Consider the following 20,769-nt stretch of genomic DNA (forward strand, 5'->3'; position numbering starts at 1 on the left):
ACCAGAGAGATCCCATTTTATTTACAGAGCAACCTCAATGCTGATGATCAGGGTGTTGAAAATTTGCCTTGCAACAGAAAAAAAATCTCTCTCTTTTTAAATTACCAAGACACGGTGTGTTAGCTGAGACAGAACGGAAGTCCTGCATGGAGTTTAGACCGTTAGAAGCTCAGAGACCGGACAGATGTGTGGACCAATTCATTTGAGCAGCTTAACCACCATTTGCCAACCTAGTGTAAAGCATATGTTTTGGGAATATAGCCAGGATTGTAGTCCAAAACATCTGCAGGGCACCAGCTTGGCAAATGCTGGCTTATATTAAAAGCCCCAACAACGGAACTGCCAAGACCACCAACCACCTTCTGGCAGACAGTGGGGTCAACTGTTGTGTTTCCACCCCAGAAGAACTCTGGCCTTATCCCTACCCATTTCCAAGATCGCAGCCCAGAGTGAAGACGGGGAGGAGAGACACCACCCCTCCCTGCCTTCCACCCTACAAAAGCATCACCTGCACAGGATAGAAAGGGGAACTGAAGGCTAAGCCATGAAGAGAGAAATGCTTTCCTAAGAGGATCTGAATTGTGTGTTTGACAGTTAGAAGAAGAGGCAGGACCTCTTTACTGCGGAATGGTGGGGGGAGAAGGAAGACCCCACCCCACCCCAACCATTTCTATGGCAAGTTTGCAGTTCCACCCTTTTTCCTGGAGCAGCTACTCAATGTGCAACATTTAGCAGCATTTTACACACGCACAAACCACCTGACTGCTCACTGAACATGACAGCATCAGGTTCAATTCTACCAAGGAGACAGGTGGAGAGAGAGAAGGGATTGCTTGCAGCAGGTACCTCCCCTCCTCCTGTCCAAAAAAGCAGCACTGGGCACTCCCCACCTCTCTCTCTGCCATCCTTTGGTCCCTGCCCAGCAGAGACTTGGCACAGATCCAGCAGCAAAACGGGCAACTCTGGTCGCTTTCCTCCCCCTGCAATCCCCAGCAGGTGCAGGCTTCTGGGGCGGGGCGGGGTGTTGGAAGGGTTAACCCAACAGGCACAGCTAATGTTCACATGATGTAGGCGAAGCCCCTGCTGTACCATCAGGTTATGATGGGGGTTGCTGGGCGGCTTACTCCGCTCCCAAACAGCTGACGCACACAGTCTGGGCACCTGCTTTATAGAAAGCCCTCCTTCCGAAACTGCTCTTGCAGGATGTTTCTGTACTCTTCAAAGCCTCCCTCAATGCGCTGCACAGTGCCATTCCCACACACCCACAGCTCCTGGCACACCAACCGGATGAAACGCTCGTCATGGGAAACGAGAATCAGACCACCCTGGAACAAGAAGGACAAAGAAACCTCAGACTTAAAGCATGCCATACCAGCCTCAGCTCTCCCAGCCATTCTCCTGCTAGCCGCAGGTGCTAACCTGGGGCTCCTGTTATCGCTGCAGATTTTGCAACATATTTTATATCTTGCAAGCTCCTTTTTGGACAGCCAGTTTTGGCTGAAATGTGGGATAAAGCTATAATAAAAAGAGACTCCCTGATCCCCCATATCACCAAGGAACAGGGCAGCAAAGCTGCTCAGCTCTGTTCGTAGTGCAATTAAATGGCGTAGAACAGCCTCTGCCAACCAGGTGTTTTGGACTACAACTCCCATCAGTCCCCAGCAGCACAGCTGGACAGGAAGTAAGTGTTTCTGCAGAGGGACTAAACAGCCACTTGGAGGAAGATTTACCCGGAAATTGTTGAGCGCTTTGGCCAGGGCCTCAATGGTCTCCATGTCAAGGTGGTTTGTCGGCTCATCCAGAATGTAGAAGTTTGGGCTGGAAGGAAAAGGGAAAAGCAATGAATGTAGCACTGGGTTGGAAATCCCTGAAGCGAGCCACAAAGGCACTTCCTTCCTGTGCAATAATTGAGGTCATTATAAAAGAAAACAGGTGTGGTGGAGGGCATACTCATCTGAGCATAGTTACCAAGGCATGGTCATCTGAGCAAAAGCCACTCTGCTTTTCTGGCCTCCAGACAGGCTGGCAACAGGACGGACGGCTAACTCGCCAGAGACTCCATAGCATCCCAGCTGATGGCGGTACTCCTCCTCTGTCTTCCCTGGAACCCAAATACCGAAAGGTGTCAAATTCATGAAGAAGCTGCCACTTACCAGCATGTTAGCTGAACAGAACCTCTCAATGCTAACGAGTACCCATTGCTGGGGAGCAGCTACAGAGGAAGGCCTGCTTATGGGTCTCCCAGAGGCATCTGGTTGGACACAGTGAAAAGCAGGTTGCTGGACTAGATGATCCTACTCAGCAGGCTTCTTATATTCTCAAGACCATCAGAGCACTGCTGCTCTGCCAGGATCGACGAGACCACAGTAGCCTAATAACACACTGATCTTAGCACTGGGTTAGAGGAGTGGCGTGGCATTCAAGGCACACAAATTCACAGAAAGAACCACACTTGAGCTGGAGCTAACAGCTAAGAAAAGAGGCCCCAGATTACTAGGATAGAGATGGTAGGTTAGCTTGACAGTGTCTTTTGGTTACGGAGCGAAGTGGATTCTTGAGTGGCTGACCTCAGGAGGACACTGGGAAAATTATTATTGTTATTATTAATTCAATCTATTGCCTGCACTTGAACATCAGGGCCCAGGGCAGGTTCCAACAAGTTCAATATTAAAAACAGTTCAAAACAAATTAGTCACAGGAATAAGGTCCTGAAAACATGGACCTTGGGTCTCAAAGGTCAGGGTAGATGAGTGTTTCTGCTTGACATACCAGTAGAAACTACATTTTACTATGTTTATTCTGTTGGAAGCTGCACAGAGTGGCTAGGGAAACGGAACTACTGAGACACACCTCCCCTCTTGCTGATCTTAACACTAGAGAGGATCTGCAGAGAAGGAGGATATATTTCAGTTATTTGGGGCTCAAGTCACATAGGGTTTTAAACACTAATGTAAGCACCTTGAATTGGGTTTGGAAACTATCTGGCAACAGATGACACTTGAGGTTTTCTGATCTGGTGAGTTACACAATATGCACTTGAACAAATAAAGAAATACATTGTTAAGCTCCCAACTAAAACTACTGGTAGATATAGTATAGAGCACATATATGTGTCTTTTTGAAATACTGGGGTGGGGAGGATGAACTGCTTGCAGATCACCAATAAAGCATATGTTTTCCTAGAGGCTGGATAGCTGAAGGGCAGGAAGGTATATTTCTTCTCTCCCAAATCTGGCTATATTGCACTCATCCTTATTTTTGTTATGTGTCACCAACTAACTCCACAGGAATCCCTCCAGCTTACCTGGAAATTTCTTTGCTAGTAGCTCTGTGGCACTGATGTTGAGATCCAGCTGATCAACATGGTGCTGGCTAAAATAGCCAATCTTAAGGTTCCTGCCAAGCCAGAGCGAGGAGAGAGAATGTGTTATTACAGGAAGCAATTATGCAGCAACAACCTCCCATTTCTGAAACCACCTAAGTGAAGGAATGTTTTTTTTCCACTGTGGACAAAAATGTTGCTGCCTGACACTGAGGAGAGAGTATAAAAGCACAAACGGACTGTTTCTCCTTCAGCTACCAAAGGAGATCCATTTTCCACAATTCCCCCCTATGCCCAAGGCAAATGATCTCCTACTGCATCCATTTGAATTAGTATGCTGAAATAGTTAGTGGAAAGTAGGTTTCGTATATTAATTCCCATATATCACTCATTCCCAAATCATTTGGATTTATTTCTCTTCCAATAAAGAGACAATGTAATGAATGAAAGGGAGGAATCATACAAGACATTAAAGAGAAAGGGGGTTTAAGGTGGATGAAGAGAAGCTTTGCCAAGTACACAAAATCAGACTCTTGGGCTCTGATAGCTCCTCAAATGTATTGAGTTCTTGTCAAGAACTATCCACCACATTTCCAAAGGCTGCTCCCCTACCACAGGGACGAGAAACTTGCTTCTCCTGTTAATAAAAGCTTCAAAATCCCTATGCTCCAAATTTCAAAATTTGCGGCATCTATGTTTTGCAGTTCATACCATCACTGAGGTTCTGCTGGAGACAGAAAGCAACACACAGAAGCATATACCGCAAATGCTTCGCAGGAATCTATGTTGTATCCACAACTCAGCTTTCTGTGGTTTGACCCATTCGCCCCATAACACTATCAAGCCCCCTTATTTTTGCTGAAGCTACCTGTGAGCATGCCTAATTCCTTCAACAGGTGCCAGATCTCCCATCAAGATCTTCAACATTGTAGACTTGCCAGCTCCATTCTCCCCTACCTATTGGAAACAATGAATGAATGAATAAATGAAAGGACATCCTTCAGAACTCTGGGAGGGTTTCACCTGACAATGCCTATTAGTGGAAGCCCTATGCAAGTATGCAATGGGGCTTTCTCCCATTCCTTTTCCTGCACACTCCCTGAAATTGGCTCTGTGTGTGTGTCTCTCTCTGTGTGTGTGTCTGTAGAGATAACTTCTAGAACAGTATGCCGGGGCGGGGGGGCAGGGGGGGAGAGAGAGAGAAAAGAAAAGGGGATCATTCTGTCTGGCAAGCTGCAACCCTTGCACAGATCGAACGTTCATCATAACGTGAAATCAAATGTTACCCTCTGTTTTAATTTTAATTGTCATTTCTCTGCTCAAAACTTCAATAATCAAAAGAGAAAACCCCTCTCCATACCACACAGATGCGGGACTCCAGGTCGGCTGAGACTGAGAGGGAGCGAAAGATGTAGTTGTTGGGCTCATAGTAAAAGTCCACTTCATCCAGTTGCAAGATGGGAGGAGAAAACTTCTCAAAGCCATCTGGGAACCTGCAGGAAAGAGAAGGGAACTGAGCACAAAAGGAAGTAGCACAAAGGAGAGTTTTACTGTTTAAAGTTATTCCTAGTGCTGTTCTGACCCTAATATTTAGCACTTACAGTGCTTTCTGTGTTCAAAGCACCTCTCGTACATTATTAGAGGTACAGTCTAATGGCATGTAATACATCCGATTTGCTGAAGCCAAGTAGGTCAGGACCTGGTCAGTGCCTAGATGGGAAATTGTCACTTAAAGTTACAAGGAATAAACCATTATAAAGAATCTTATTGCAATCCATACAATAACTCCCTAAGGCAGGCCAGTATTATTACCACCATGTAACAGATGCGGTGGGGAGTTGAGGCAAGCTGAGCAAGATTCAAACTGGAGACTTCTCAGTTTATAGCTCCATCTCTTTAGCCATCAGGCCATCCCAGTTTTTCAGGGCTGTTATATGGTCAGGGACCATATCAGGAACACGAGCCACCACATCGTGACATCTGAGGGAAATGGAAGTGTCCCTTCCAATTCTATGATTCTATATCTGCGAGACAACAGTGTGAATAAGATGAATGCTCTATAGACCCGGACACTGTATCATTGGGTCACTGGCAATGGAAGCCCAATGGGATGCTCCCACTGCAGGAGCTTCTAAGTGCAGAACAGGAAATGCCATGCAGAGAATTGGCACTCTCCAAAGAGCCTGTTACCAGACACTTGCATCCAGGCCACATTTTTAAAAGCCCTTTCACAGAACCCTCTGCAGAAGGTGCCTGAGGTATGAATCAGTCTGAAGCCCCCGAGAAAATAAAGAACCAAAGTGACAAACTCAAACCAATCTGTGGACATGAGGTCTTTTGGAGCAGGAAAAAAAGAGGAAGGAGAACATCTTCCCCATATGTTATGGTATTGCATCCCAACCAGGTTTCAACTCGATTCCAAGTCTGGAGAAGCCTTCCCAACCTGGTGCTCTCCAAATGTCAGTGGACTCCAGTTCTCATCAGCTCCAACCAGCATGGCCATTGGTTAGGAACGATGGGAGTTGTAGTCCAAAACATTTGCAGGCGACACCAGGTTGGGGAAGGCAGGTCTCTTCACTTTCTGTTTGCAGTATGCAACACTGTATGTTGTCCCATGCAAGTTCCTAAACCAGCTGCTAGTCCCACTGACTAAGAAGTTCTTGAACACACAAAGGTATCCAAGGCAAACCAACTCTCGACTTAGTGGTCACGAAGTGAACAGTTTATCGAGACCAAGAAGGTCAAGAAAAGAGTGGTTCTGGCTTATGAGGCAGAGAGCGTCTGGCGCTCCTCTGCAAAAGTTAGCTGTCTCATTTATGCGAAGAGACACTTACTTCATTATCACTTCAGAGTCTTTGTCCACAGGTTTCAATTTTGGCCTAAGAGACAAAAGAAGGTCAGACCCATTGCAACAAAAGAGGACACAGCAATTTAGAAGCGGGGAAGGCCTCACTCACACCAGAGCGCCTCCCATGGAAAGAGCCATCTACTCCAGACTCACCGAAATCAATGAAAGCAGACTGTCCCCCATCCTCTACAACTACTTGAGCAAGAGCATCTAAGCCAGCCTTGCTCAACCTGGTGCTCTCCATATCTTGTCATCCCTGGCCATTGACTATGCTGGCTGGGGCTGATGGGGGCCCAATAACATCTGGTAAGGCTGGCCTATGAGTTCAAAGACAGCAAAGCAAGAGGGACCACCTGTGGCCTTGACTCAGTTTGGAAAGTACTGCAGATTTCCAGAAACAACCTGTTTTCTCTGTTAATAACAAGAGCGGGGAACCTTTGGCCCCCCTGATGTTGAACTACAACGCCCACTAGCCCTAGCAAGCATGGTCAATGACCAGGGATGATGGCACATTTGGAGAGCAAAAGATTCACCCCACTTGGTTTATAATAAGGCAGGAATGCTGGCCTGGATTCATTAAGTTCAACACAGTAATGTATTTTTTATGGGGGGGGGGTTTCTTACGCTTCCCATCTATATACAGGTTGCAAAGATTCCAAAAAGAAAATATTGTCCAAGGAACTTTGATATCTTGGTGACTTTGTGGGCCCTGCACTTCCAAGCCTCTGTTATCACCCCTGTCAATTTATTTTGCTTATTGATATATATATATAAATATTTTATACCACCTTCTTGCCCTAACAGCAATCTGCCGAGCCTACATTTACTCATTCACTTATTCATTAACACCATCTTTGTGCCACCCCATAACTTAAGAAAACAAAACTCCTTGCAACCCCAAAGTTAAAAGACAGTTGTCTATCTCCGGGTGGAATCGTGCAATGCAAATATGGGCCAATGCTCAATCCAGCTGTGGTGGATACTCACAGCTTCTCCAGAAGTTTGAGTTTGCTCTGCACTTGAGATGCCCGGTTTGCATTATAGCGAAATCTATCAATAAAGACCTTGAGAAAAAGAGAGAGAGAGAGAGAGAGAGAGAGAGAGAAGGGAAGATCAGAGACTTTCAGGTAGGAGAAGCCCTCTGCAGAGTCTCAGTCATGAGAACATGGCTCATTTGTGGACCCTAGCCACCTTTATTTCTACAGGTGCATCCTGGTGATTTTAATCAGGATGTACTTTCAAAAATCCATTGCCCTGGATGGCACCCTCTGCAATGCAATGAGGCCTAAGAAGTAGGTCAAATTGCTTTCTTGCAGGTGCCGCTGAAGTAATACGGGGGCCCTCAGGTATAGTGGGGGTTGAACCTGAGGAGCAGAGCACATCCTGCGTACTCATAGGCATATCATTCAAAACCCACTCACATGTTTCTCATTCCAGTTTACACAGAAGATTGTAAGCCTGTGGGCCGTACCTAGTGAAGTCTCAGAAACATTGGCAAGTCGGGGTGGAAATGGGTTCCAGTGGTCTTCCTCCATCTCACCCCAGTTCTCAACATCTCACCTCTGTGACCCCAGACCTTGCAAAAAAAGGTTTCAAATGCTTTGCAGGGGAAACTGATCTTTGAAGCAGAATCATACAAAATGTACACATGTGAAGGTAATTGGCGTGGGGTCATTGCACACAGGACGTTGTCTTTCTCGTCAACGATCTTCTACTTATTTTAGGCTGTCACTCAATTAAAATGTGTGAGCTGATTCACCTTATGAATTTTAACCAATTCACTGTGCATTGATTTACATGCTAAAAGGAGGGGGGGGCGATGACACATCCTTTGGTTTAAGTGATGTGCACACGTGTCACAGCAGGACATCAACTGAGGCATGGACTGCTAACACAGAACCCAGAGGTGCGCGGGCACCCATAGGTCCTTCCCTGGTGCTCACAGGGTTGCAACAACACATACTCCTAAGATTTCAAGGGCGGCATTACAGCTGAGTAGTTAACTTGAAAAAAGTGAACATACTTCCCCCCAAGCCTAATTGCTGTTAGTAAAGGGAGAATATGAATTGGGGGGGGGTAGTTGTGGTGCACATATGGTTTCTCTGATCTGCAAATGTGCCCACAGACCCATAAAGGTTGTCAATCCCTGTTTTGAGGCATCTTGCCTTTTTTTTTAAAAGGCAGTGCTTCCCATCTGCAGCTTTTATAAATATTTAAGCATTGTAACATTGCATCTAGAAAATCTACTGACTGATTTATAGTGAAGATTTGAATAAAAAAACTGATTAAATCTGCTGTGCATTCCTAATTTGATTAGGTGCAGAGAAAACTAACAGCCCTCACCTAAACTCACTAACCCAGGTATGAGTGCAGTACTGAATGCTGAAATCCACGTGCAAAGAAAAAGGTTAGAGAATTGGGCTGGGCACAGTATTTGGCCTCTTGAGAATCTCATGCTTCTTTCTTTTTTAAAAGCAAGTTTCTAATCCGTAGGGCTGCAGAGGCGCACTTGAAAGTCTGTATGCAACAGCTGCTGAAATCTCAGAAGTCATAGGCATGTGGCCAAATTCGGTGGGTAGGGGTGGGTGGGGCTTCATTCAGCCCTCCTGCTTCTTATCCCCATGGCCAGGAATTCCAGAATAAATTATGCAAAATAATTTGGAAAGCACAGTACAAATTATGTGAAAAGCAATTTTGCACAATGCCAACATAGGTCAAAGAATTTCACTTTTACTGGAGACAGAAACTGTGGTGGTCGATCAGCCTCAGCCAGAGAATGAGCAGTGGTCAGGGAAGATGGGGCTGGGAGTCTAGCAATATCTAGACGGCTTTAGGATCTCTACCCTAAGCTCAGGAGATGGGTCCACATGAATCTACATCACCTCCCTCTGACACGCTCTTAATATTGACCCACACAGCGAGGCTATATCCCTAAACAGAACCATACCTGGATGTGCTCTCGATACTGTTGCTGAGCCTCAAACTCGCGCTGCTGGTTCTTCAACCGCTCTTCTTTGATCTTGACGAAGTTCTCAAAATCGCCACGATAACTGTCGAGCCGCTGCGAGTGGAGGTGGATGACGTCAGTGGCCACGGCGTTCAGGAAGTTCCGATCGTGGGACACGACCAGGATGGTCGACTGCCATGTCTGGAAGAGCCAGCAACCAAGAGTCAACCTCAGCAGTGTGGAAATTTCAGACAGGTAAAGGAGGACCTAACCTAGTTCTCATCACAGCCTCTTCCCACCTTTCATCAAAATGCTAAGGGAAACAAACCAAAGCAAACCAGAAGCACAATCTGGAAAAATATTCTTTTAGCTTCCAACAGACCTGCAAATAGTTCTCCAGCCAGATGATAGCCTTCACATCCAACATGTTGGTCGGCTCTGGAAGTGAACAAAAATGAAGTTCTTTGGCAAGGGACTTAGAAGTTAAGAAATTAAAAAGCACCCATTCTCCAAACAGGATGGAAGTTCTTCGACAAAGTGATGATGTAACTCTGTGGTAAAGCATATGCTGTGCAATTAAACATCCTGGGTTCAGTCCCCCATGAAAGCAACTTAAGTATCCCAAGAATGGGGGGGGGGGCACGGGACATCCTGGATATCTGCTAACCAACAGTAACAATGGTAGGAAATTAGCTGGGCCATTGAACTGAAGGTGCCATCAATTAAATTTCCCTTGAAAGGACTTGGTAGAGAGGTTTCACTTGTATTTCGGGTCTGATTACCATACAACTGTGCTAAACCTGTAATTCAAAGGGTCACACATCTCTGTTAGGACTGGCAAGTGTCCACATACAATGCAAAAGCTCTGAACTTGAACAACTTAAAAAAAGAAAAAACAACTCCTAGAAGTTCCAAAACACCAAACACATTTCTAGGACCAAAAGAAGGTCTTTTTATCAACCTGTTAGATCTTATATGCAGAATTCATCATGCGAAAGGCTGGACTAGATGAATCCCAAGCCGGAATTAAGATTGCCGGAAGAAATATCAACAACCTCAGATATGCAGATGACACAACCTTGATGGCAGAAAGCGAGGAGGAATTAAAGAACCTTTTAATGAGGGTGAAAGAGGAGAGCGCAAAATATGGTCTGAAGCTCAACATCAAAAAAACCAAGATCATGGCCACTGGTCCCATCACCTCCTGGCAAATGGAAGGGGAAGAAATGGAGGCAGTGAGAGATTTTACTTTCTTGGGCTCCTTGATCACTGCAGATGGTGACAGCACTCACGAAATTAAAAGACGCCTGCTTCTTGGGAGAAAAGCAATGACAAACCTAGACAGCATCTTAAAAAGCAGAGACATCACCTTGCCGACAAAGGTCCATATAGTTAAAGCTATGGTTTTCCCAGTAGTGATGTATGGAAGTGAGAGCTGGACCATAAAGAAGGCTGATCGCCAAAGAATTGATGCTTTTGAATTATGGTGCTGGAGGAGACTCTTGAGAGTCCCATGGACTGCAAGAAGATCAAACCTATCCACTCTTAAGGAAATCAGCCCTGAGCGCTCCCTGGAAGGACAGATCGTGAAGCTGAGGCTCCAATACTTTGGCCACCTCATGAGAAGAGAAGAATCCTTGGAAAAGACCCTGATGTTGGGAAAGATTGAGGGCACTAGGAGAAGGGGACGACAGAGGACGAGATGGTTGGACAGTGTTCTCGAAGCTACGAACATGAGTTTGACCAAACTGCGGGAGGCAGTGCAAGACAGGAGTGCCTGGCGTGCTTTGGTCCATGGGGTCACGAAGAGTCGGACACGACTAAACAACAACAACAGATCCCAGAGGGCCTAAGTAGATCTGCTGGGGATAGATGGATGTGCTTTGCTGGAAAAGAGTTGGACTAAACAGTAATTTGGTCTTCTCCTGCTTTATGGCTCAATAGAGACCACCACTTATAATCTTCTGAACAGGCTATGCTCCACTTTGGGGCCTAGATCTAGGAGTTTATATCACATTCCATGAATTCTTCAGACTTTGCATCTCGCCCTCTAGCACAGACATGTATGATGGTACAAGGTCTACATGGCTTTGCCCCACAATCTATTAATATATATGCCAATATCACCTAAGCAGTTAAAACCAATGTGCATTAATAAACTTTGGGCGCTTATTAAAATGGAGGGACAGTTTTAATGTATGTTTAGAACACAAAACCAAACAGAAACATGGTGCCAGTCGATCTAGATTGGATCAATTGTGTCATGGCCCTCTTGCTCTGGACTGGATTAATTCAGAGCAGGAGGACCAGGACTCAATTTAGATCTTCCTTCAATCTTGCTCTTTCCTCTAGCCTTCAAATTATGGTTAGAAAGCCAACTTCAACCCATAGCTTCAAGCAATCATTTTGAGGTGACCAGTTTGATTGATTTGAAGTTTACCACTGCAAACTTTGGCAAGATCAACTTGGAAATGAACAACAGAACCCCAACAGTTGAGGGTAAAAAGGTAAAGGACCCCTGATAGTTAAGTCCAGTGGCAGACGACTCTGGGGTTCCGGCACTCATCTCGCTTTACAGGCCGAGGGAGCTGGCGTTTGTCCACTCTGCAGACAGTATTTCCGGGTCATGTGGCCAGCATGACTAAGCCGCTTCTGGTGCAATGGAACACCAAAACCAGAGCCAAAACGGAAACAGAAACGCTGTTTATTGAGGGTAGGAGCACATAAATCCCATGGATTTCACATTTGGAGAATACTGTGTAGTATGCACTTTCTTCTCCCCCATTTGCCTCCAAACAAAACTTACCATCAAGCAGGAGGAGGTCAGGCCTGAGAACATCAGAACCAACAGGACAAGGAGAAACGGATGGAGAAAGAAAGAAAGAGAGGCAGACAATCAATATTAAGGCTCAGTTTGAAGGCTACTATGAAGTTGTTTTGAAAGCATTTTCTCTTACAACATGGGATGGACTAAGCCAACAATGACTACCCCATCCAACTTCAGCAGTTTTTGCTTAGTTATCTTAGATTTGCTGGGTTGACATTTCCCACTCAGCCCAGGCTTTTGTACCATTCGAGAATACAGCACATCAACAAGACATACCTGGCGAAAAGGGCACGAGCTAAAGCCAGCCTCATTCTCCAACCACCTGAAAACTCTCTGGAAAGAAGGAACACACATCAGATTCCCTGTGCCAGGTGGGCACCCATCAGCATACATATACAGCAGACATCATTACGGTTCTTAACAATACAAGGTGGAAACCAGAGGTATCCCAGTTTAATCTATTGTCACTCCACCCACATCCCCTGTCCAAACTGTAATGTGAAGCAAGCGGCTACCAAGCTTTCTATCACCTGGTATGTGCACCTCGCCCACAAAGACCACCTTCTGCTAAGGTAGAAAGGAGGAAAAGCTAGGACTCCCAACAGCTCAGATCATAGCAGGAAAAAGTTAAGCTCTGGTAGAGATCACTTACTTGGTTGTCTGTTGCTGCATCTTTGCACTGAATCCCAGCCCAGCCAGAATGACAGATGCTCTGAAAAGTGGCACGGGGGGGTGGGAGGGAGAAGATAAATAATTGAATGAAGTCAGTAAGTTGGGGAGCAAAGTATTTCCAATGAAGAATGCAGTTCCAATTGGCTGAAAGATCTACATGTTGTTCCAAATGCACTCAGACTTTTAACGAGAAATTTAAAGGCACAACACCCATCTGAGATGTAGTGCTGGAGTTTATTTCAATGTAAACACACAGAGAAATAAAGAAAGGAAGATAAGGAGCAAGCTTCATACCAAAATATTGCATTTGCCAGCTCAAGCTAAATGTGAGGATCAGTTGTGCAATTCTCCAACCCAAGCAGTTTTAACAGACATCTGCCTCAGAAGCTGCCAGTCCAATTGGCAGAATTTATTTATTTCCTGACATTTAAACCCAACCTTCCTTCTGCAGTGGAACCCCAAGATTGTGCACTTGTGGTTCCCACATAGGCACACCCTGGGAATTGTTGCAACTCCCCATTTCCCTTAAAGTAAATGTAACTCCTTTAATGATTATACAGCAATCAGTACTGCGGAGATACAATCCCTGGCCCTCTGAGCAAGACTCCAACATGCAGTTGGAGAACAGAAAAGTTGGAGGGGTGTTCCAGCTTGCCCTTGAATCTGACCCATGCAACCTTTCTGTAACATACTAACATCCTGCTTCAATTACATCCAAGGCCTAAATGCATGTCTTGAGGGGTGGGTGGAGGCACAGCTTGGAGTGGCTGGCATGCAACCTCTTCAGCCGCCATCTCACCCCTCAGGGAATAAGTGTGCCTCAGTGGGTGGCTGCCCAGCCATGGCTAGAGGAGTGGCTGGCACTCAGCCTTCTCCTCCCCCCAGTCTTGCTTGGGCAAATGGTTGGGCTTTGTGAGCAGCTAACACATCCCTGTTGTACAAGTTATTCCACTGCTGCTTCTCTGTGGCACGCCTGGCAGAGAAGTGCTTGGCTCTTTGTAAACAAGCGAAGGCTTGAGCTGTTCGATTCTAGCAGAGCTGGAGACAGCATGGGGCACCAAGGGCAGATCATTGTCAATTTATGGGCAGATCAGCAAGGTCAGAGGCAAAATTCATGGTGTGTTCTCCTCAGCCCAGAGGTTGTTGACAGGTGCTATCATACAACCTTCTGACACAAGTCCTGTCAAAAAGGACTCCACCTCCTATCTGGATTTGAAAGTCAGGGTTTAGAACATCATACATCCCAAATCCTGGCAGCCGTTCACAAAATTTCTCTCCTTAACATCTAGTAAACTAAGCAAATGGCTGAAGATATGGATTTGCCACAACTAAAATGAGTGGCATCTTACCTTGCTGGAGCCTTGTCCGCCTCAATCTCTTCTAGCCTGGCATAGATTTCTGACAGTCGAGCACCTTCAGTGCCTTCTCCCCTGAAGCAAGACATAAGAATAGCATGTCAGTTTCGTGGGTGGTAAGAGAAGGGCAGCTCTGTACCAGAGGACGCTTATGTCTGAGCTAAGAAATTTGGGAAGGTGGCATCAAGGCTAGGATTACCTTCCAGAATTGACTCGGGCTGTCAGCTCCTTCTCCTCCTTCAGCAGACTCTCGCGGGTGGTATCACACTCTAGCACGCTCTGCAGGGCTGGCGTATCATCCCCTGCCACTTCCTGCTCCACGTGGAGGATGCTGATGTGTGAGGGGATGCGCAAGTTACTACTGGCAATCATCTTCAACAACGTCGTTTTGCCCAACCCGTTCCGGCCCACCAGGCCATACCGCCGGCCATATGCCAGGTTCAAGTCTGCACCAGTGAGGAGGACACTGAAAGGAGAGAACACACAGACCCTTATAACAGTCAGACTCACTGGCCCATCGGAGTCTCTGCACAAAGCAGGTTGCTGTCCTCCCAAACTACAGAAACCATGGGAAGCAGATGAGGCAGAGTGTCAGATGCCTCATCCAGGCCATGTGGTACAATGGCATCACAACACCTTGTGGGTAGAGCTACAAGTAGCCTAGCTTAGGAAGCTCTCTCTCTCTCTCCCCACCCCCAATCTACTGCTTTGCTTTTAGTTTCTACTCACAAGTAGCACAAATCCAGCCATCACACCACCCAGCGCTGGGCTTCCTCCTGCCTCCAACTGCAGAGGCAGAGCTTAGCCATCACAGCTAGTATTCTGACAAACACCTCCTGGCCTCCCAACCTTTCAACAACTTCCAAACATACTATTTTATAAATGTGTACCTCACCCTTCAGTGTAAAACATTCCTGCAATAGCTAAAAGCCATAACATGCAAATAACACAACAGCAACAGAAGAGATAAAAGCAAGAAAAAACAGGAGCAAGATAACAGCAAGGAAAAAGAGAGATTAAAGGCCTTGGAAAATAAAATGCTCTATGCACAGCACAAAAGACACATCATAAAAGGTGCTAGATTAGGCTCCCTGGGGAAAACATTTCATAATTGGGGAGCCACAACCACAAAGACCCTGTCCTCAGTTGCTACCCATCATTTTAGACAATGAGGTGTTAGGATCTCTTACTTGCAAGTAGGACCCTGGCAGAGACACATGGCCAACTGGAATGTTCCCTCCCTCCTGGTCAGTAGTCTGGGAGCTTCAAAAGCTTTCTCCAGCCCGAACATCACAGCTACTGATGCCAACTGACACCAGCACACTTACGAATCCGCAGAGTTTGTGCAATTGTGCAACAGAACTCAGTAGCACAGCATTTGGCTAATCTACGTTTATTTACATATAAACACACATGGAGCACTGCAACATGGCTCCCTCTCTCTCTAGCATCAGGCAGCAAAGAGAAAGAACAAAGGACAATAGTCCCACTTCAGGAAACACAGTAACACAAACTTTCTGTCTCCGTCACGTCCCACTCTGTGGAATGTAAACATACATTGTCATGTGATAGGCAACAATCCCATGAATGCAAACACGGGGGATGAATCTCACTGGAGAAAGCATTTCATAATTGGGGAGCCACAACCACAAAGACCCTGTCCTCAGTTGCTGCCCATCATTTTAGACAGCAAGGGCACCCAAAGGAGAGCCTTCAAAGACTGCCCAAGTATACAGGCAGGCTGACACCAGAATAGAAAATCCCCAGATCAAAGCCAGATAAGAGTTCTAAAAGGATAAACATCAGCACTTTGAATTGCAACAAGAAAAAGGCTGTTTCAGCATCAGTAGGATGTTCAATGCTCAGTTCCGGTCCGTGATCATGTTTTTTAAACTATAACTGCATACAGGCAGCCCCATGGACAAGCATGCCAACAACCTGAGCACCATCTGCCAGTTCAGAGATTCCCATCCACAGCTGACAGGCATGTCTACCCCACAAACTCTGGGTGCCCATCAGCCTGCAAGCACTCACCGCTCACCGAAGGACACGTCGAAGTTCTCAATGCGTACATCGTAGGATTTGTTCTTGCCTGATGTCTCGAGACGAGTTTCCTTCTTGCTGGCTGCTTGGCTGGCAGATGCTTCTTCAAGCACCCTGACACCAGGCAAGAAACAAAAGGGACCATTAAAACAGGGGAAGGCAAACATTTCTTCCCATTATTTGGAATGCCTCAGCCTCCCCAACATTCTCCTCCCATGAAAACTTGATTCTTGCATGTAGGCTAGAACCTGTCTCCCTGATAAGACTTTTCACTCACAATGGGCTTCCAGACTTCATAGAATCTCGGTCCTGCTTCTTAGTCTGCTTGGCTTTGAGGCGAGCCTCTGCTTTCTCCAGCTTCTTGGCATTCACTATCTGCAGTGCAAGAGAGGGAGAAAGAAGCATCAGAGGAAATGCCTGGTTGAGTCATTGGGATTAGGTTGCCCCCCCCCCCCCAGGCCAAGCACAGTTATGCTACCTCCCCTTCCACCCAACTGCACTACACTGCAGAATGGAATATATGGACTGAAATGGAGTGGAGGGAGACAGAGGAAGCCAGGATGCAATATGCCAGTGGTAACCAAGGTGGTGTCCTCCAAACATTGGATTTCAATTCTCATCAACCCAGGAAGCATGGCCAATGGTCAGGGATGATGGGAGCTGCAGTCCAGCAACACCTGGAGGGACCATGTGGGCCACCCCTGAACTAGAGAGCAAAGGGGTCCTTGCCACCCTAACAATATAGCCTTAGCTGACTCAGCAGTTTGGAATCAACTGACCCTCCAGCTCTGGTTCGCTTACCGAGTTCTGATCTCTCTTCAACATCATCCCTGGCAGCACATCCAAGCCGGAATCTGAAATCAAGCAAGAGAGAAGTGAAAATGCTGCTTACAAGAGCTTCAGCACCAATACATTCCCTTCCTCCACTGTACCCTGCTTAATAAAGCACCGTAGTTGGTAGTGTTGTTGCATTGTTGGCACCTGTCTGTCAAGAGACAATGGAGTACGCCTTTGGCAGTAAAGTCAAACTGCTGCATTAGCAGAGTCAAAGTGACCTCTCCGGGGTGGAAGTCTGGGCAGTGAGTATGGAGATCCTGGGCTTCCTAGCCTCACTGATGTGGTCCAAAGGAAAACAGAGCAATATGTTTAAAACCAGTTTGGCTGCAGGAGCCAAATTTTACTGCAGCAAAGAGCTATAATAAGCTTGCCGTGTTTCTCCGAAAATAAGACACTGTCTTATATTTATTTTTCCTCAAAAAAACACACAATGGCTTATTTTCAGGGGATGTCTTGTTTTTTCCCCTCCTCCCGCGGCCGGCATTGCTGCTGCGCCTATCACTGTCTTATTTTCGGGGTATGGCTTATATTCTTTGAATGCTTAAAAATCCTGCTACGGCTTATTTTACGGCTACGGCTTATTTTCAGAGAAACAGGGTAGGTGGCTTTAAAAAAACCACCAAAATTAAACAGAGGACCAATCAACAACTACTATCCATGGCAGCTAAATAGAACCTCCAGATCTAAAGACAGTATACCTGTTGCATGTTGATGGGGGAGGAGGGCAGGCAAATCATTGCCTTCATGCACCACTATCTAGCCGGCCACTGTATAGATCCCTGGTCTGATCCAGTAGGGGAGCCCAGAAGCAACAGGCCCTTCTGCCAGTGCTACTCACCATAATTGTCTGTGATCTTCGAAAGCTGGATGGGGGCATCCAGGAGCACCTGTCTGCTACCCTGGGAGTTTTCGCTGTCCCTGCCAGACACAAGATAATTAGCTAAGAGACCCTAAAAAAGTTTCTCTCTCAGTCATTATTAATACTTCTCACAGAAACAGCCTCATACGATGAAAACAACAGTCACACAGTCCAATATCCTGCCCTCAAACCCTGGGAAAGCAATAGAAAAGGAAACACGCCAACACCAGGAGTTACCAGAGCCCTGCAATACCTGCAGAATCTAGATCCCCACTGGCTGTATTATTGCCATTTGTTTGGTCCCCTCTGCCTGCTCTCAGCTTCACCCACTCAGTATCAGTCAAAGGGAACATACATATGGAGAGTGTTGTACATCCGCTGGCAGATAGCACGGATGTCCTCATCGTCCTTCGAGTCTCTGGCCACATCTTGCAAGAGCTCCCCGACTGCTTCAAACAGATCATCCACTGACTCAAAGTCTGAGCTGCCGCTGTGCAGCACCCCTGTGAAAGGAATGCAAGGCACCGTTAATGCATGGCTGAGTCTCTTGCATTCCTTTGGGCTTAGTCAGCTACCAGTAAGAATAGGGCCAATATTCCAACCTGGTGCATAGTTTATATTTATTTTTAGTTTGCACCCAGCTCTGATATTTTATGTGAGTGGTTCATAAAACTTTTATATAAATAATTAAACATTTACATCACCTTTTGCATGACCAAAGAACCTTTAGTTGGATGACTTTCCTACACCATGCTGTCAGACAACAAAACTGTTGCTTGGGATACAAATAAGATAGCTGGGTATCGTAAAGTTTGCTTCCCTTAAATTTGTCTAGGTGGATATACACTTATGCTGAATGGAAATACTGAACCATTGACCTAAGACTCAAGTCTGTTAGTAAGCAGTAATTCAATTTATTAAGGTCATGGGTTTGAGCCCCACTTTGGGCAAAAGATTCCTGATTTGCATGGGGTTGGACTACATGATCCTCGTGGTCCCTTCCAACTCTACGGTTCTATCATTCTATGATCCTTCCTGTGACACTGCTTGGGAAATGAAACCAAGGAAAAGTTACTTAATCAGAGAGAAACAAGTGTGATCCTGATTATGTGGTTTGTAATGAGGGGGAGGTCAACAATGTGATTTATTCTTCCCTCATACAATGTGGCCCACACACCACACCTCAGTTTGTGAAGCAGCCTCTGGGCTTTGGCTGATCCGTACCCTGTGATGATTTCCCAGAAAAATACCTTCCTAGACCTTGAAAGGAAAGGAGAAAGGAAGTAGTAGGACAAAGAACAGGCAAAATGTTTCATCATTCTGGAACTCTGAGTCCCGATCAGGGAAAGAACGGATTCAAGGCTTCAGAGATGAGGTGATGTATCAAAGCTGCAACACTAGGCATACTTATGATTGCTGAAGAAGAAGAAGAAGAAGAAGAAGAAGAAGAAGACTTATCTGGATGTAAATCCAGTTGAAATCTATTGTGCTTATTTCCATATAAGCATGTTTAGGATTAGGGCTGAAACTGAAATAAATAAGAGTAAAGTTTGCTTCCCTTAAACATGTCTAGTTGGATAAAAATCCTGAACCACTGACTTAAAACTAAAGCCTGTTAGTAAGCAGCCCATGATCTATTTGCTGCGCTGCCGAGTTTTGCCTCTGGCCTGCCCCACCACTCGTATGTGGCCCTTGGGTGCTCACCTCAGGCTGAAAATGGTGAAGCTGGCAGGTGAAGATTTTTTTGTTCAAACAGGCTTTTAGGAACTGACTGCTTTCAATGAAAGGGCTGGTGCTGTACTGTTTTTAATTATGATTGTTTGCATGGTTCTAATACCATGTATACTTTACTTGTATCTATATTTTACTTCTAACAGTGTTGGTTTTTAAAATTATTTCCCCCCTATGGTTCTCGTTTTTATATGCAAGCTGTCATGAGCCCCAAGGAAAGATAAATATGTAATGATTTCTTGCCTGTCATTTAACAACAAGCAGACCCCCTCAACCCCCCCCCCCCGTATTAACTCACAGAAATACACACACACACATATATATGTCACTTGACTGGTTTCCAAACAAGGTCGGTGGCGTTACTGAATTGTTAAACTGGGTGACTGACAGCCCCTCAGCCTGAACCACAAGTGTCTAGTTACGCTCAAAGTTAGGGGAGAAGGGGCTTGATTCCTTGGAGCACCCACTGAACCAAACAGGAGTTGCTTCTGAGTAGGCAATGTGCAGGAGGACTGAGCCACAAAGGTTATTGGGATGCAGAAAGAAGTTTATTATTATTATTATTATTTAAAGAGAGATTTGCAAGGGAGTGGGCACGTTTTATAAAGCACATTTCCAGTTTTAAAAAGTGTTGTGGCGGTTTGAGCAATCGTGTGACTGCTGTAGGTGTGTGTGTGCCTATGTATGTCTATGTATAGGCACACATATGTAAAGATACTGATATGCATATACGTATGTATGAGAATGAAATATATGCTATCTGGGTGTCATTACCTGGGACCTTCGTTCCAGATAACACACACACACACACACACACACACACCATGAGTGTAGCCGGGGGGGGCGGCAGAGGGGGGGAGTGCCCCCCACCGAAGTCCTGCCCCCTCCCTACCCAAAGTCCTGGCTACGCCCATGACACACACGCATTTGGGCCTTGCATCCTACACAGCCGACACGAGGGGAGGCCAAAGTCAAAGAAGGAGCGGAGGGCCAAGGACCCCTTCGCTTGGCTTCCTCGGGCCGCCCGCCGCCCTCCCTTCCCTTCCCTCGGCATGGCCACCTCAGCCTTGTGGAGGGAAGCCGGGGACAGCCACGCTCAGGGAGCCCGGCTGGGAGGAGAAAGACGCCGCGCTCCCCGCAGCCCAGGCCCACCCGCTTCGCCCTCGCCTCAGCCTCACCGGTCACGTAATCGAACATCTCCCCGTCGAGTTCCGGGAACTCCCTCCGCAGGATCTCGGCGCAGGAGGCCGCCATCGCCACCCGGCCTCTGGGCCTTCCTCGGTTCCCGGATGCAGCCCTCAGACGCCGGCGCCGCGGTGGTCGATGGG

At 46.3% G+C, this 20,769-nt stretch overlaps 1 protein-coding gene across 1 annotated transcript; it reads right to left on the bottom strand.

Annotated features, from left to right (window-relative positions):
- On the bottom strand, nucleotides 1-20,732 carry ABCF3 (ATP binding cassette subfamily F member 3). Its single transcript, XM_035102495.3, has 21 exons — nucleotides 20,620-20,732; nucleotides 18,066-18,213; nucleotides 17,690-17,769; nucleotides 16,816-16,868; nucleotides 16,292-16,389; nucleotides 16,006-16,128; nucleotides 14,171-14,437; nucleotides 13,966-14,046; nucleotides 12,597-12,656; nucleotides 12,221-12,277; nucleotides 11,924-11,946; nucleotides 9,500-9,555; nucleotides 9,118-9,318; nucleotides 7,158-7,234; nucleotides 6,157-6,201; nucleotides 4,683-4,815; nucleotides 4,191-4,279; nucleotides 3,305-3,396; nucleotides 1,969-2,101; nucleotides 1,731-1,818; nucleotides 1-1,325 (listed from the first exon to the last, which is right to left on the bottom strand). The coding sequence occupies exons 1-21, from the start codon at nucleotides 20,693-20,695 to the stop codon at nucleotides 1,167-1,169; spliced, it is 2,139 nt and encodes a 712-aa protein (XP_034958386.1). The 5' UTR covers nucleotides 20,696-20,732; the 3' UTR covers nucleotides 1-1,166.
- Nucleotides 20,733-20,769: the final 37 nt, after the last annotated feature.

The sequence above is a fragment of the Zootoca vivipara genome, chromosome 5 (assembly GCF_965207765.1).
Source record: "Zootoca vivipara chromosome 5, rZooViv2.hap1.1, whole genome shotgun sequence".
Classification (NCBI taxonomy): Eukaryota; Metazoa; Chordata; class Lepidosauria; order Squamata; family Lacertidae; genus Zootoca; species Zootoca vivipara.

Bases quoted from the DNA above. Each gene is read 5' to 3' on its own strand.
- ABCF3 (XM_035102495.3), bottom strand. From the start codon at position 20,695: ATGGCGGCCTCCTGCGCCGAGATCCTGCGGAGGGAGTTCCCGGAACTC. The intron at 12,278-12,596 runs GTAAGTGATCTC...CCTTCTTTCCAG, and splicing joins ATGCAGCAACAGACAACCAA to AGAGTTTTCAGGTGGTTGGA. The intron at 1,819-1,968 runs GTAACTATGCTC...TTTTCCTTCCAG, and splicing joins GCTCAGATGACCATGCCTTG to CCCAAACTTCTACATTCTGG.